At 43.4% G+C, this 18,505-nt stretch overlaps 1 protein-coding gene across 2 annotated transcripts in view; it reads right to left on the minus strand.

Moving 5' to 3' along the window:
• The window catches only part of ADCY7 (adenylate cyclase 7), a 112,696-nt gene that overhangs the window by 54,351 nt on the left and 39,840 nt on the right, over positions 1-18,505 (minus strand). For both annotated transcript variants that reach the window (XM_069965939.1, XM_069965940.1), the window contains exon 2: positions 5,943-6,419. In XM_069965939.1, the coding sequence (XP_069822040.1) occupies positions 5,943-6,116 (174 nt within the window). In that variant the 5' untranslated portion in view covers positions 6,117-6,419. The remainder of the gene's footprint in view (positions 1-5,942; positions 6,420-18,505) is intronic.

Genomic DNA, 18,505 nt, shown 5'->3' on the forward strand with positions numbered 1-18,505 from the left:
TAAAGAACCCGTCTGTGGTGTCCCACCATGGGTGTTGCTAGTGGTTGCACCCTTTGCAAAAGCCTGTACTTGTAAGTGTAAGTGGTAATGTAGCAGTACCAGAGTGTTACCACTAGATGTCGTAATTGCAAGTATGTATATCCAGATATTTCACAGCTGTAGTACCCAAAGGGTTATTGTTTTGTTTATGTGTCACATGGATCTGTACACCAATGAGAATTCTTTCTTCTCACCTATCATCTCTCTCTTTACTTTTGCATATGCATCCTCCTCACCCACTCACAGCACAATTTACACATGCTGTAGGAAGGAAGTCACATGGGTAGAGAAAGTGTAGGGTCTTTCGCCTTTAGACTCTGTAGAGGTAGGATGCTCCCTACAGTTTCTCTTCAAATAACCATATTCCACACTATGCAGTGTTAAGCTACTACTAGAGAGGACAAGTCAGCAATCATCCTAACCAACACCATGGGCAAAGAGAAACACAGTGCAGGACAGTATCCACAAAGAAGCAAAGGAACTGATCCGAATAGAGCAAAGTTGCTAGAAGCCTATGCACTCTATCTTGCAGAGCAGGTGTAAGCAGGAAGCCCTCAGCATACCGCTCATCACAGGTAACAAGGTCTGGGGCTTGTGTCACCCTCTAGGATGGGTAACTCGACACTGGGGAGCAATAGGTGGTGCAAAGACCAAAGAGTAAAAACACAGGCACAAGTATTCGCTCTACTGTCAAGTATTCTTCTATTTCTACCTCTGAAGTTCTGGCAGAGCCCAGTACTACTTGGGTTGAGACTCTCTTGACATCCTCCTCTCTACTCTTATGATCCTCTTGTCTACTTCTCATCACGCAACTCAGTCAGCACGGCTGTATCTCTCCTACTCTCAGTACAGATCTGAACTCTGAAGTATTAACTATCTTTTGTAAATTGTAAAGTATTGTATCAACGCAAAGCTGTATTATCTACTGCCTATGCTAAAGAGACTCTGTGATTCTTCACTATGCACAGAAACAGCAGATACACTTTCCTTGGATCATCTCCCCTTTCTGTGGGCGGCAGTGCCAATAGTAAGGGTGGGTCACTACTCCACTCCGGAGCAACGTGATAATTACCCAAGGGACCCCACGACAGCCCGGCAGGTCCCTGCCCACAGGGGAACAAGGTATAGCCAGCCCACTAAAATAAAAGCAGGTGTGCCACCATACCTGTGTGCGCAACCGGCACTGGCATCACGACAAACTACCATCCGACAGAACTATACCTCGGCCAACCACTACATCAGTGTGACCCATCTAACCCTGCTCACCGGCGGGGCAGTCACCCCAAGTCCACATTATTTTTTATTTGCCCCCACTGCACTCTGGCACATACACTTAACAATGAGAAACGGTGTCCTGCGGCATGGCTTCATTCCGGCCCTGTGGTGCTGTTCGAATCCTGTGGGTGGTGAAGTCACGGCTCTCCTGACCCCTCTTCTTTTTCCAGGGCTATTCAAGGCCAGAAGTCAGGGTCTCCAATGTATCTCTATGAGATTGCTCTCATAGAGATGCATTAAAGACTCTGACTTCCAGCCTCCCTAGCTGTAGAGCTGAAGCAGAAGAGATCCAGTAGAAACCCACGGGATTGGAATAACGCCACAGGACCAGACTGAAGCCGATCATTGTTTGAAAGTATATGTACCAGCATGCAGCAGGAGGACAAATAAAAAAAATTATGTGGAATTCTTCTTTAAAAGTGTTTAAAAACCACAGCTGCTTACTTCCAAAAACAGCACCATTCTAGTGCTCAGTTTGTGCATGGTCCTGCAGCTCGGTTCCATTGAAGTGAATGGAGCCAAGATGTAATACCTCATATAACCTGAGGCGTATTTTTCAGCAGCGGTGAATTCAGCAGAAGTGAAGATCATCCGGCCGATGATCAGTAACACCGGCTGTTCTGTGACCCTGCTGGATCACAGAACTGCCAGTGTTATACATAGCGTGAACATGGCCGAAATATGTATGGCGGAGTCAGGAGAGGAACTATCAGACGGAAAATTTAATTGCCCGATAATTACTGAAGGTGTATAGTAGGGTGTTTTCCAAAGATGTTAATTGCTTATGCCCCAATTATCCTAAGTTATATATGGCAAATGTCAAGAAGATTGGATAAAATTTAGAGCTTGCACACTTTGATAAGTTTTGTAACTTATAACTTTCAATGATTCTGTGATGCTGAACCACTTTCAGCAAGATTTTTTTGTTGTTGTTCGTTCCTAATCAATTTATTAAACTTTTTTTTTTCATTAGAACAATTCCTCTTTCTGTGGTATCATTGACCATCTGAACAGCGATCACATGGTTTCTTAGAGAATCACTGTAGTATTCAGTCACACTTCGGATTACAAACAATTAAAATAACATCTTTGTTTTATTAGTAACAAAATAGCTCATGGTCTTTTCCTTCAAAAACTAGGTTTTTACCCTCTTTGCAGGTTTGTTTTCTAAATCATTAATCACAATTTCCTTAACAGACTGAGTATCGTATTTTTTGGAGTATAAGGCGACTTTTTTAAACCTGAAAAATCTTCTTAGAAGTCAGGGGTGGTCTTATACGCTGGGTATGGTAGTAAGTGGTGTATTCTTTCCAGTCTGACACAGTGCACAGTGGCCGAGACAAGAACTGTCCAGAGCAGTAGCAGATCCCCATAGAAAACCTCTTGCTCTGGACAGTTCCTGTCTTGGACAGAGATGACAGCAGAGAGCACTGTGTCAAATTGGAAAGAATATACCACTTACTGCAGGACATAAAGCAGCTAATAAGTATGGAAAGACTAGAGATTTTTAAATATAAGTAAATTACAAATCTATATAACTTTCTGACACCAGTTGATTTGAAAGAAACTCCTTTAACTGGAGTATAAATATTGAGCTTTGTTCAAACTGTGTAAAGACAACGGCCACTGTTTTACATATCGGCCACATGAACATCATTTGATTTTATTTGGATAGCAGGCACATTTGGGTGTGCCTGCAATCCAAAATACCATTAAAGTCTAGGCAATGTACGTCCGTCTATACATTATGTGAAAATTGCAGAACAACGGCCGTTGTTCACACTGTAGCGGACAGAAATAATTGACCTAAGATGGCAGCAGAGATCACTGTGTCAAATTGGAAAGAATACACCACTTACTGCAGGACATACAACAGCTGATAAGTATGAGAAGACTAGAGATTTTTTAATAGAAGTAAATTACACATCTCTATAACTTTCTGAAACCAGTTGAGGTGGAAGAAAAAAAAAAAAAAAAAAAAAAAAGAATCGCTGGAGTACCCCTTTAATTTAACTATCACCTTCCTATTTTTTACAGATCCACAAAAAATACAAATTACAGATGCACTACGGACAAATTCTTTTGTAAATTGTGGACATAATGTACGGTTCTGACAAACTGCTGAATGTGTGAATGAGGCCTAAAGCTGCATTCACATGTTCCGTGTTCCGTATGGAATGCCTGTAAAGGAGTGCCCCCCGCCTGGGCAGCATCTGTGATAAGATACTGGGAGCGGGGGAACTGTATGAATATACAGTTCGTCGTAGGCATTCCATGTCCATGTTCCGTGCAGAACACGGAATGCATGAATGCGGCCTAAGGGTATGTTCAAACACAGTAAAATAAAAGCAGAATACAACAACATCAATATAGGCACAAAACCTAGCGATATTTTGAATAGAGAAACAGCTGCTTGGGCAAAACAATATATACAGTATATATATACACACACACACACACACACAGTAAAACCTCTGTTCCCGAACACCTCGGTATTCGAGCAATTCGGTTTTTGAACTAAATTTCCCCCTGAGGTTTTGCTCGGTACTCGAACTTTGCTCAGTATCCGAACAAAACCAGGGGGATAACTGTCAGCTGAACTGATGTTCAGCTGACAGTTAGAGGTGTTCGGGAACACTGAGAGGCAGGAGAGGGCGGCTATTTAAACTTGCCGCCGCGCTCCTGCTCCTCTCAGCTGCGGGGGACACCCTGTAAAGAAGCGGGGATTCCCCTCATTATGATGGGATTCCCCACTTCTTTACAAGGTGTCCCCGGCAGCTGAGAGGAGCAGGAGCACGGTGGCAAGTTTAAATAGCCGCCTGCTCCTGCCTCTCACTGCGGGGACGACCTGAAGCCGGCCGCACTAACCTTTCATTCCACGTCGTCGCCCCCCCCCCCCCCCCCCCGCTGGCCCAGAGCTCTTCCTGTATGCGTCCCCCCGCAGCCGCACACATCTGCTGTTCTGCACGCGGCCCCGCTCATCAGCTTCTTAGCCGCTTCCTCCTGCTGCTCCCCGCCGTGGCTGCAGGATGAAGGAGAGTCTGCAGAGGCGGCGGGGACCAGCGGGAGGAAGCAGCTAAGGAGTTGGTGAGCGGGGCTGCTGGCAGAACAGCAGATGCGTGCGGCTGCGGGGGATACAGTACATACAAGAAGAGATCCGGGCCAGCGGGGGGGGGGGGGGCTGGAATGACAGGTTAGTGCGGGAGCAGTGCGGCTGCCTTCTTTATAGGGAATCCCCCGCAGTGAGAGGCAGGAGCGGGCGGCTATTTAGACTTGCCGCCGTGCTCCTGCTCCTCTCAGCTGCGGGGGACACCCTATAAAGAAGTGGGGAATCCCATCATAATGAGGGGAATCCCCGCTTCTTTACAGGGTGTCCCCCGCAGCTAAGCGGAGCAGGAGCGCGGCGGCAAGTTAAAATAGCTGCCCGCTCCTGCCTCTTAATGTTCCTCTGAACATGGAGCGTTCTTACGCTCTGTGGGCCAGGTGCTCTGCACCTGACCCACGGAGTGTAAGAACCTATTAATTAGTTTAACATTGTACCCTATGGGAATTTACAGCTCGGTTCTCGAACTGCTCGATTCTGGAACAGCCTTCCAGAACCAATTATGTTCGATAACCAAGGTACCACTGTATTAGTTTATTTGTTTTACATTGTGTGCACAGACTGACATTTTCCATAGACTTTAATGTAGCACATTATTAAATTCAAAACATCGCTGCATTTTGTACCTATTTTAATGTTGCATCGTGCTTTCATTTTACTGTGTGTGAACATAGCTCTAAAGGGGTACTCCAGCGGGGGGGCACTTTTTTGCTGGGACCAGGGAGGAGGTGGCCAAGTCAGACACCTGGAAGTGGCCTGGAACCAGGCCCCGTCCGCCGTGATGCCGGACCCGCCGCAAGAACCGTGGAGGTGAGTGGACGTCTTTTCCCTCGGCCACCTCCTCCCCGGTCCCAGCGAAAAAGTGCCCCCCCCCCCCCCGCTGAAGCACCCCTTTAAGATTTAGCTCTAGGTTTTCAGGCTGCAATTGCACTTGACTCACATTGAGATAAAGTGCTTCCAGCCAAATATCCATCAAATCCGGATTTTCAGTGATCATGTTGCTGACACATTATATCACACTGGTAATCATTAGATAATATGCCATAATGCAAAAAAGTTGCTGTGTAGCCTGAGCCTTTCAGTCCAAACACAGCAGTCTTCAGTAACATTACCTATCCAGAAGCGACACTGCCTGCTGAACTAGAGTGTTCTATTGACCTACAGCAAAAGCCTATCTCTGGAGCCATATTGAGCCTTTGTTTTGCTCTAGGGACAAAAAATACTCCCATCTAGAGGCTGGATCTGCTTTAGGTGAAACACAAAAAAAAAAGCAAACTTCTGTGCCAAATAGGTAAGGCTAGGTTTACACACACCACTCAGCTGTCCCGAGAACTGCTGTAGGTCAGTGCAAACTCGATATTTCCATACTGTGATATTCCACTAGAATGCCTCATCATACGCACACGTGTAAATGGAATCAGCTCATTAACTGAGCTTTCATACGGTTTGTACTAGATGTAGTACTCCTGTAAGGGTTATAGCTTTGCTTCCATGGGGTTAGAGAAAAGAAGGAAAGTGTACTCACATCGTTGGTTGTGAAGAAGATGACAATCAGGGTCACGCTGGCTGTCCCCACCACAAACAGTAAAATGAGCAGCAGTGGATAGTGCTGGCTTATGCACTGGTACTTTTCATAAAGTGAATGTGTAATCATCCAGTCCTCATTGTCCTTGATTAGATACTTCCCTTTGGATGGCATTTTTGTTCACTCTGCTTTCCCTTCTTTTCCTTTAATTCCTAGATTTCACAGCACAAAAGACAGACCAAACTTGCTTGTCTCCCCAGGCTGCTGTGGCGTGCTTGTCTGATTCACATTGTAAGCCTGCATCCGCCGTGAGAAGTCTACAGCTGGGGCAAGGTAAGAGAAGCAGCTCCCTCCTCCTAAAAACATGTGCAGCTTATCGAGGGCTGTAAGCAGGAATTGCTGTGCCTGGATGATATGCTGTCAGGCTACTGCAGTGACTTGCCAAACACCATCCCATGCTTCAATACCTGCAGACGGCTTAGAGAAGAAAAAAATGCTCTATTAGTGTCAATGTCATTATTAATTTTTCATATATATATATATATATATATATATATATATATATATATATACATACTTTAAGCATTTTATTGCACCAAGGGAAGAACAAAGCAGTAAGCGGTAGAAGTTAATCATGTAATTGTAAGGTGTCAGTACATAAAAGCTGGCTTGCATGTAATGTGTACACAAAGGACATCACACAGTCCACGCAGCTCATTGAACAGGTGAGTCTGCAGGTGGCTCTTGAAAGGGAATTGAGATTTGAGAGGATGCAAGAGTGGATGGGGAAAGGTGGAGCCCCAAGAATAAGGACATGACGGCATCTGAAGACGTCAAAGTCACATGAGTCAGACACATCACACCTTGTTTTCCGCTCCTATGATGCAATTTGTATACATTATAAAATGTTCTGGCTCCATAAAATTATTCAGGTGCTTAGGGTATGAACCATGCTCTATTACAGATTATCTAGTCATGCAGCAAACCAAAAATTCAATTATTTTATTGCCTATAGAGCACAAAAACATTTCACAGCTCGAGAGAATGTCACAATTCACCTCACCCCCTGTGACAATCACTTGCTTCATATACAATAGGGCTAATATGACCTAAGGGGCATATCAACAGGAGTTGTCATTAGGGATGAGCGAATTTACAGTCTGCGGCTATGTTAACACATAGTATTTTGCAACAAAAGCCAGGAGTGGATTGAAAACACAGAAAGGCTATGTTCACACACTGTTATCCCTTTACATGTTAAAAAAAAAGGATACCTGTAAAGTACAGTATAAGACATTACAGGGTTTCATATCTGACAAAATAAGCTGATCACAGCTCAAAAGAACTAGCCATTTTTTTCATTAAATGTCTGTTTACTCATAGGAGTCCAGTGGGTGGGCCTATTCAGCCCAACCAGACCCCACTGACATACGTTGTGGTCCATCTGTGGTTCCATGGTGGGTTTTTGTCATTTTGAGCCTACAACACATGTGTGAAAAGAACGTAACTCTACGTATTGCGTTCTGTTTTCTTGCAGTGCTGGCTGCGTACTCTAGTTATAATCTGTGATATGAGAGTCTGAGGTAGTGTGAAATCCACCACTGGAGCACTACATTTCTCCACATTTAAAGTTAGTCTCCAAGCCAATCCAGTTCAGCTAGAAAACTCATAAAGAAAACTAAGCAGCTGGTCATCATTGAATTTCAAGCAGTGATGGACGACATGAACCCAAAGAGTCAATGTTACTGAGATCCTTAGGAAAAGAGATGCCTACATGGATTTTGAAGTGTGAACAGAATGACTACGTGTGGAGGGGGAAGAGTGTACACAGAAGGGGAGTAGAATGGCTTTGAACAAAGAAACTGGCTGCCCCTTTTCCAAAGCTGCTTTCTCTCCCTCCATGGTAACCAGCCTATTCAGATCACAAAGCACTACTGAAGACTGGCAATTAACCCCCTCTTTACCTTAAGAGAAAAAAAAATCAAAAACTTTCAATAACAATGAACACAAACACATTAGATCACATACAAAAACCCTCAGTTACTGTCTATCAAGCTACATTGTGTACCCCAAAAGGTATGAAATAATGTCATATTATTATTTTGCTGCATATAAGTTAATATAATACATAATTAATTTTCTATCTGTTTTGATTCTATGTAACAATGTTCCAAACTGTTTAGATGTGAAGAGACATAGGAAATCACAAACCATGGCTGTGAGGAGATGAGATCAGGTCTTTAAAGTGTTACATCCTTGCATAAAACTGGTCTGGATATGGATCACAGTCGGATTGCACTCACTTTGCAATGATCATTTGACACATAATTAAACAAATGAAACACAACTCAAGAACTTGGATCGCAGCTTAGAAGAAACCGCCAGGGGTCGACCATGTAATGTATGCATGGCACAAGGAGAGGGGAGATAGACACTGTCAGCCTCTGAGCCCGGCCTTATCATTAATGTGTCCAAACTAGAAGGTTTCTACTTAGATCACTGCAGAAAACATGTTCATCCACAGGAATGTCATTTACAGCTCAGTCTCTAGCAGCCGGCATACCGATATCTTGTCTAATAAGGTGGGTCTTATCTTCTTAACATAAATGTACTCCTGACTTGACCAGTTTGGCTTACTGTCACTTTCTGGGAAAGGAATTTTTATAAACACTTCTAAACTATTCCATAACTTGAGCCAGAGAAAAAGGCAGCACATGCACATTCTCCTTGTGGCCATTCAATGTCTGTTAAAATATACTGAATTATATGGTGAAATAAGTTAACCAAATGTTTACATCTTTACAAAGAGAAAGTTAAAGAAGTTTGCTGAGTGGATACAATGCGTGCTACAATTACTGGCAAAACACCATTTACCTGAGGGTGCTCTCACACAGTGCAGTTTGCAGGGGCAGACCATAAACAATTAAGTGAATTGCACTTTTTTGTGAGGAGAGTAATGGTCCTTTTACACGGAGCGATTATCGTTCGAATTTTCACGATAACGGTCGCATTTGAGGGATAATCGGCTTGTGTAAACACAGCAAACGATCAAGCGACAAGCAAGAAATGGTTTATCTTGGTCTTTCAACATATTCACAAATCATCATTGGTCGTTCACTGAAAATGAGCAGATCGTTTTGTCTAAACAGTCTTTCACAGAATTACCCTATGTGTGAGATGGGCTTAAGCGATCGTAAAACGATTGCAATAACGATTTTTTCAAACAATATATCATTCCGTATAAATGTTGATCATTATAAAAAAACACATTGTTACTTCGAAATCATGAACCGTTTGATTGGGCGAATTATCGCTCCGTGTAAAAGGATCAAAATTGTAGGATGTACTTGATTAGCTCTACTGTGTAATTAGAAATGCATGGGTTTTTATGGACTACTCTGGAAGAGAGGTCTTATGGGGGCATTCACATGTTCCAGGCACAGACAATGTGCTATGGACCAGACTTTGGAACTTGCTGCAATACTATTCAACAGGATGCCATAAGCTCTGAAACTTTAATCTTCGTGCTACTATACTGATACAGCATGTTGGTAGAGTAACGCAAAGATTTTAACAGTTTTGGGATTCACGCCATCATAAAGAATGATGATGTCAGGAGTTTCAAAGTTCGTTCCATAGCAAATCATCTATATATACGGACTGTGCATAAAACGTGGGAATGTAGGCTTAGATTGTATTGATTGAGGATTTATTACAATTTGGACTTTAAAGTGTATTAGTTCACATTTTTGTGTGCAAATGAAAAAATATTAGGCCCTGTCCACACATTGGTTTTGAAAATAGGCTCCATAGACTCTATTCTCTTCACAAGTGCACAGTTTGTGATTGCGGAGACTGCCCATCTGCGGGCTGTCCACAATCACAAACCATGCATTACAGTTTTGCCCATGGGTGTGTGGACAAGTATAGGGTATAGCAAACGCCAATATGCAATTTAGTACCTTTTTGGGCGGGTTATGATATACATTTTTAAATAGCTTTTATAATGTTTTACAATTTTTCTTTGTACTGTAAAACATTTGTTTGAAAGGGTTATAAAGGTTTTCTTTTTTAACTTACAGGGCTATACGGGATGTCATTTTTTCTGCCATGATTTCTAGTTTTTATATTATGATATTTGTCAGCAATCCGTTCACCGTGCAGGAATAATATTGTTATATTTTAATAGATCGGACAATTGCACACACGACAATATATATGTTTATTTACTTTTACATATTTTAATTTGTATAATAAGAAATGGGGGTGATTTAAAAATTTTAAAGAGAGGGGGGCGATGTAATATTTTTTTTAAAAAAATCGTATTTTTTTATTATTTTTTTTACACATATCTTAAAGTGACTCTGTACTCACAATCTGCCCTCCAAAACTGCTTCAGATAGCTGCCTTTAATCTAAGATCTGTCCTGGGGTCAGGTGATGCAGTTATTGTCCTAAAAAACAACTTTTAAACTTGCAGCCCTGTGCCAAATTGCCCTGGCCTAGAGTGTCTGTGCCCTAAGCCTGAACCGCCTCGCCGTAACTCCTCCCCGCCCTTCTCATCACTAGGAACACCGTTTAACATGCAAGATTAGGAATGTGATAATTTAATAGTTCGGGTGATTACACACGCGGCAACAGCAAATATGTTTATTTCTTTTTATTAATAAAATGGGAAAAGGGGGTGGATTTAATCTCTCTCTCTCTCTCTCATTCATATACAGATCTCTCGCTCTCCCAAAACTATATTCTGCTCTATATCTACATAGCCCTGACCACTATTAAGATATATTAAGAAATTACTCAACACAGAATTATTGCCCTAAAAATAACCTGGTGTGAAAAGGTAGATATAAATGTCAAGCTCAAAAGCACTGGTCACATTGAATGTCTTAGATCTTTGTTCTTTTAAATCAATTTGTAAGCACATTATTTGCAAATCTTCACTGTAATATTTTACACTTAAAGACCTGGTACAAACACCTGGTACATCCTCTTTAATCTGAACCCACGGATCGGTCGGGGAACGGGGAAGCTGGTGCCGTGGTCCGTTTTTCGGACCGCCGCCTGGTTCCAGTGCACGGCGCCGTTCGATCCAGCGGTACCGGCCGGTGCTCAAGCACTGGAAGTAGGCCGGCCCGCCCCCAGTGGGAGGGAATTCCCTCCCCTGTATGACGCAGCTCCATTCATTGCATGGGAACGGGGCCTCGGTCCGAAAAATGGACAGCGGCATCGGCTTCCTCATTGCTGGCGCCTATTGATCTGTCGGTTCAGGTTAAAGAGGATGTACCTGGTGGTACATCCTCTTTAAAGGGGTGTGCCCATGAATACAAAATCTGACTTCCCCGCCATCTCCAGCCTGTTTGTGGCCAGCAAAGATGGGCACTAAAAACCAGGCAGCCGGCACGGGGGAGTAGGTGAGTAGTCAGATGCGATGACAGGAGCACACATTATGCGCTCTTGTCATATCTGTGCTGGGAGGTGGGGGATCCGTGCCGTACTAAAATATGTCCTATTTTTTAGTGGTGCAGAAGGCGGTGGGGTTCGCAGCACGGATCGTGTAAATGGCTGCATTAACTTTAATGGTTCATAAAATTGCTACAACTTTACGGGACGTGTGAATGCAGCCTTCGTGGGACATGTATCAAGCAGTGTACCTTGTGCTCCTTAGCATTTTTTGGCGTATGGAAGATGTGCACAGACCTTCGTCAGATTTACTAAACAGTGTATCTCGGTGTATTTGTGAATATGACAGCTTACTCCAGTTTTTTGCCTTCTTGACATTTGTGGGTGTGGTTAATCTTAGGAATATTCAAAGCCGGGATTTATCATGTGAGAATTTTGAAATTTTCGCATTTTCGTTCGCTTCTGTACTCCAGTCCCAGGGTAGCGGATCTTTTCTAACCAAGGTCAATTCATGAATACCTGCAGTAAAATGCGCAGCGCCAGTGAAGCTACGGCAGGTGATTTATGAACCAACATGTGAATGTTCATAAATACCTTACTAGGCTGCAAACATATAAGCCAGTGCACAGTGATAAAAGTATTTGCAAAAAAAGGTGCAAATGATAAATGTCTCCCTTAGAGTTCATTGTGCAACTCTGTTATATCTACAGCACTCTGAAAACTGGACGAATATAGACAGATTGTGAATAGAGATGAGCGAACCTCAAGCATGCTCGAGTCGATCCGAACACAAACTTTCGGCATTTGATTAGCAGTGGCTGCTGAAGTTGGATAAAGCCCTAAGGCTATGTGGAAATCATGGATATAGTCATTGGCTGTATCCATGTTTTCCAGACAACCTTAGAGCGTTATCCAAGTTCAGCAGCCCCAGCTAATCAAATACCGAACGTTCGGGTTCGGATCTACTCGAACCCGAACCCGGTTCGCTCATCTCTAATTGTGAACCAATAGATAATTGCCCAACTTATGCCTGGAGTCTGCCATCTACTGTTATCTGAGTGGTAAGATAGCAGTTTTAATGTGTTTTTTTTATGTCTAGTTCATTCTTGGGTTTTTTATTGAAGTTTTTGGGGCTAGAATATTATGGGCATGTTTTATCAGTTGCTGTTGAAAATAAATTTTGTTTTCTGAACTCTTTCAGTGAAAATTAACATTTCATACATGTATCTTCTCCAGGCAGCGAGATTCAAATGCCGAGCATCCCGGTTCGCGTGAAACTGAACTTACTGTATGTTCATTCATCTCTACTGGGCAGCTATATTGTTCGCTTGAGGACAAACCCATTTTAATTGTTTAGTAAATGCAAAATATGGATTTAGTCTCATATAGATTCTTCTTGTACACACAATTTTAATGTGAGTATGAGTATCATTGATCCAGAAATGAAAATCTGTTATTAAACCTTTACACACGTTTTTAGTAACTGGCACCATTTCATTTCTTTTCTTTTAACAGAGAATGGTGTTATTTAAATTGTTCAGTAATGATTAACAGCAACAGGAAGAGCAGGCACAGACTTCACGGTAATAACAATCTGTCTCTAGACTCTGAGCTGCAAAAAATAAAAAAAATAATAAAAATGATGTGTTCTATATCCCAATTCCTAACCTGTCTGTTTTAACAAATCTTTGTATTCTCCATTAAATAAAATCCTGAAACCTATATCTCCGTGTTGTGCTGCTCCTTTGTCATCATGGAGAAATGCATAACTAGCCATCTGGGTGTTACCAGTTGTGGGTGTGTCCCTACACTGTCTGAGACTGTCAGCGTTGACTGGATAGTCTCAGACAGTGCATGGAAACACTCTTGTACGGAAGTAGAAAAAACTGCAGGCAGGCTAGTGGGGGCAGGAAAAAAATAAACAACTGAACTCACCCGACCTTGTGCCTCCAATGTGCTGCTCACAGCAGACGGCTGCCATCTTCAGCTGGAAGCCGGGTAAGTCAGTACCTGGCATCCCCAGCTGAACTGTCACGGCCTGACTGTCTTACCCTAGTCACTGATTGACTGGGCATCCAACCACTCATCTGGGGATGTTATGTTGCAGCCAGCAGAGCTAGCTGATGTCATGTATAGAGATGAGCAAACCTCGAGCATGCTGAAGTTCATCTGAACCCGAGCGTTCAGCATTTGATTAGCGGTGGCTGCTGAAGTTGGATAAAGCCCTAAGGCTATGTGGAAAACATGGATATAGTCAATAGCTGTATCCATGTTTTCCAGACAACCTTAGGGCTTTATCCAACTTCAGCAGCCACCGCTAATCAAATGACAAACGCTCGGGTTCGGATGAACTTCAGCATGCTCGAGGTTTGCTCATCTCTAGTGATGTAGTATTTTCCTTCCCCCTCCAGCCTGTCCTCAGTTTTTGTTCTTCCGTGGGACTTCTCCTTTAAAACCCATTTTGCTACATTGCATGTAAGAGTAATACCACAACACAGAGCTAAAAGAAAAGGTTATTTCTGTGCAGAAAATAAACTGTTCATACTGTGAATAAATCAAATGATTGTTCCCAAAGCAACGTATGCAATAAATAAGCATACACCAAAATCATAAAAAATACAAGTATTTGCATATTTCCCACAAAAAAATGCATTAAACACTAAACTAAAGACGTATTTTTGTGTGCCAACCACAGGAAATGCACACACACGTCTGTGAACTACACTCGTAATTCTTGAAACTTGAACTTAAGCTTGAAGTAAGGAAGCAAGGGGAATTACTTTAGTACTACTACTACAGTATTTCTTAAGCCTGAAAGCAACCTAAACTCAGATTTTACATGACTAATACCGGGCAGATATTATCTGAACATTTGTGTGTGTCTGTGTTGGTACAAGATGACCAGGGCAGATAAAGCGGTAAATGGAACAACTGCAAGTGGATGATTCTGCTAAATAAAAGAACAGAGATACTCCAGTGCCAAATTACATATTTTGGAAGGTATTCTTCATTACAAGTGTCTAATTAGAGGACTTTTTTGCTATGATTTTTTAGCAGATTTATAGCTGCAAAATGTATTGCCTAAATTGGTAGAACAAGGCAGGTTCCTAAATGTTGTGGTTTGTTAGATGTTTCTTTCTCCTCTTGTTCACTCATATAAAAAGAACTTTCTATATTTATATGTACATACAGTCATGGCCAAAAGAGAATGACACAAATATTATATTTTCACATATTATATTATCACATACAGAAAAATAATTGCAATCATATTATGAGTAACAAAAGCTTATATTGACAGTTAGGCTGCATTCCCACATTCCGTGATCCTGACGGATCACGGACGTGGAATGCATGTACCGGAGTCCCCCTGCGCCCGGACAGCATCTGTAATTAGATGCTGGGAGCGGGGGAGACTGTATTCATAAGCGCCGCGCTGTAGTAACAGCACCGCGCGGCTGATTCATTACAGCGCGGCGCTTATGAATACAGTCTCCCCCGCTCCCAGCATCTAATTACAGATGCTGTCAGGGCGCAGGGGGACTCCGGTACATGCATTCCACGTCCGTGATCCGTAAGGATCACGGAACGTGGGAATGCAGCCTTAGAATGAGTTAATGCAGCAAGTCAATATTTGCAGTGTTGACCCTTCTTCTTCAGGACCTCTGCAATTCTCCCTGGCATGCTCTCAATCAACTTCTGGACCAAATCCTGACTGATCAGTCCATTCTTGTACAATCAATGCTTGCATTTTGTCAGAATTTGTTGGTTTTTGTTTGTCCACCGTCTCTTGATGATTGACCACAAGTTCTTTATGGGATTAAGATCTGGGGAGTTTCCAGGCCATGCACTCAAAATCTCTGTGTTTTGTTCCCTGAGCCATTTAGTTATCACCTTTGCTTTATGGCAAGGTGCTCGATCATGCTGGAAAAGGCATTGTTGATTGCCAAACTGCTCTTGGATGGTTGGGAGAAGTTGCTCTTGGAGGACATTCTGGTACCATTCTTTATTCATGGCTGTATTTTTAGGCAAGACTGTGAGAGAGCCGATTCCCTTGGCTGAGAAGCAACCCGATACATGAATGGTTTCAGGATGCTTTACAGTTGGCATGAGACAAGATTGGTGGTAGCGCTCACCTTGTCTTCTCTGAATAAGCTGTTTTCCAGATGTCCCAAACAATCAGAAAGGGGATTCATCAGAGAATATGACTTTACCCCAGTCCTCAGCAGTCCACTCCCGATACCTTTTGCAGAATATCAGTCTGTCCCTGATGTCTTTTCTGGAGAGAAAAAGCTTCTTTGCTGCCCTCCTTGAGACCAGGCCTTGCTCCAAGAGTCTCCGTCTCACAGTGCATGCAGATGCACTCACACCTGCCTGCTGCCATTCCTGCTCTGCACTGCTGGTAGCCCGATCCCCCAGCTGAAACACTCTTAAGATACGGTCCTGGTGCTTGCTGGTCTTTCTTGGGAGCCCTGGAGCCTCTTTGGCAACAATGGGACCTCTCTCCTTGAAGTTCTTGATGATGCGATGATGAGGTGCAATCTTTCTAGCTGTGATACTCTTCCCTGTTAGGCCATTTTTGTGAAGTGCAATGATGACTGCACATGTTTCTTTAGAGATAACCATGGTTAACAGAAGAGAAACAATGATGCCAAGCACCAGCCTCATTTTAAAGTGTCTAGTGGTGTCATTCTTACTTAACCATGACAGATTGATCTCCAACACTGTCCTCATCAACACCCACACCAGTGTTAATGGAGCAATCACTGAAACGATGTTAGCTGGTCCTTTTAAGGCAGGGCTGCAATGATGTTGAAATGTGTTTTGGGGGATAAAGTTAATTTTCTAGGCAAATATTGACTTTGCAAGTAATTGCTGTTAAGCTGATCACTCTTTATAACATTCTGGAGTATATGCAAATTGCCATTTTAAAAACTGAAGCAGTAGACTTTGTAAAAATTAATATTTGTATCATTCTTAAAACTTTTGGCCATGACTGTACAGCTGTGGAAACCACTTAATACTAGACAATGATAACCAAAGGAAACATAAGGCCCCGTTCACACTATGAAATCGGCGCTGAGAATCCATGTGTAAAACTCCTGCGCTGACTCAGCGCCGAATCCTGCCTTCAATGTGTTTGAATGGGAGGGCTCGCGCACCTCTGCGCCTCTCAACTTAAAGAATTGACATGTCGATTCTTTGAGCGGAGAGGCGCGCAAGCCCTCCCATTCAAACAGACTGAAGGCAGGATTCAGCGCTGAGCCCGTGCAGGAGGTCTCGTAATCAAAGATCTGTCCTGGGGTCCGTTCAGCAAGTGATGCAGTTATTGTCCTAAAAAACAACTTTTGAACTATCTGTGCCCTAATTTTGCACCACCCCTCCGTCCCTCCTCCCCACCCTCTTCATCATTAGGAATGCTACTAGAACATTTTCTCCATGCTGAACATTGCACAGGTGCTTAACGATCCAGCCCATGTGCAGAGCTGACACAGGTGGAGGGTAAGGAGGGTGGGGAGAAGGGATGGAGGGGTGGTGCAAAGTTAGGGCACAGATACTCCCGTTTGGCACGGCTGCAAGTTTGAAATTAGTTTTTTAGGACAATAACTGCATTAACTGCCGAACGGACCGCAGGACAGATCTTGGATTAAAAGCAGCTATCTGAAGGTACAAGTGGTTTGAGGTGGTCAGATTGTGGGTACAGAGTCACTTTAACTGTTTTGTGTCACCTGCTATGTTATATTCTATCGCAGGTGCAGGCTTGTTTCCCTCACTTTTTCTCCTAGATTATCTATTCTCTTTTACACACCAAAAAAAGCTAGTTCCTGGTGGAGGGTCTTTTGTCACTAAAAGTGGAGAGACAGAGAGCACAGTTCCTGCTGCAGTGAATCCAGGGCCTGGCTTAGGCCAGGAACCTTGTCAGGGACCTAGAGACTTATTCCTATGCAACTTACTACAGGTAGTATGGGGGGGGGGGGAGTGACATCCTTGTCCACGCCAGGGATACCTTCTGCAACAAACTGGGCAGTATACCTGGAGTTAGGTACTGACTCCAGTAGCAAAATCAGCGTGTAAGCCTACATATCCTACTGTAATGCACAGCTATTCTGAGAAGTCTTGGAAAGTCTGCTCAACCCAGCGCAGGGACCTGGGACCGTACTACCCTAGTAGGACGGGTAACCCAACACTATAGGACAAAAGGCGGTCAGATCCAAAGTATCTATACGGTACCCCAGGAGAGTACAGTGCTACATTGGACAGGGCCTTCAAGACGCTCCTCTCCATCACTCTACTTTCGCTTCACAAAGTCTATTGCAACTAACTCCTGCCTGCATCTGCAGTTAAAGCGACTCTTTACCCACAATATGACCCCCCAAACCACTTGTACCTTCAGATAGCTGTTTTTAATCCAATATCTGTCCTGGGGTCCGTTCGGCAGGTGATGCAGAACATTTAAACTTGCAGCACCGTGCAAACGGGAGAATCTGTGCCCTAACTTTGCACCACCCCTCTGTCCCTCCTCTCCACCCTCTTCATCATTAGGAATGCCACTGAAACATTTACTCCTGTCTGAACATTGCACAGGTGATTAACGATCCAGCCCATGTTCCGTATTCACACAGCTGACAAATAGGAGGCAATCTGCCTGGACCATTCCTAAAGATAAGGAGGGTGGGGAGGAGAGACAGAGAGGTTGTGCCAGCCTAATGCATACACAATCTAGGCCACACCCGTTGGGCACGGGGCTGCCAGTTTAAAAGTTGTTTTTCAGGGCAATCACTGCATCACCTGCCAAACGGACCACAGGACAGATCTTGGATTAAAAGCAGCTATCCGAAGGTACAAGCGGTTTGGGGGGGGGGGGGGCAGATTGTGGGTACAGAGTCGCTTTAACTTAAGTGTATTTATCTTGTATTGCACTGAAGTTTCTAAAAGTCAACAAAGTTATCCTGGTTAAGCCACTGGACTCTAGTCTATCATTTTTGCACCTGCACCCATACACCTGTCTATACTTGGGTTACCCTCAACCTCAAGCGTGGTACCCGTTTTTCCGGGGGTGGGTTCCAACACCACTCTTGGCCACTGTGACAAGTGTCCAAGTGACCGTACACCATGCAGAAGCCACAACACCACATAGCTGCCAGGCATATGGCAATC

Source organism: Dendropsophus ebraccatus, chromosome 4 (genome assembly GCF_027789765.1).
Source record: "Dendropsophus ebraccatus isolate aDenEbr1 chromosome 4, aDenEbr1.pat, whole genome shotgun sequence".
NCBI lineage: Eukaryota > Metazoa > Chordata > Amphibia > Anura > Hylidae > Dendropsophus > Dendropsophus ebraccatus.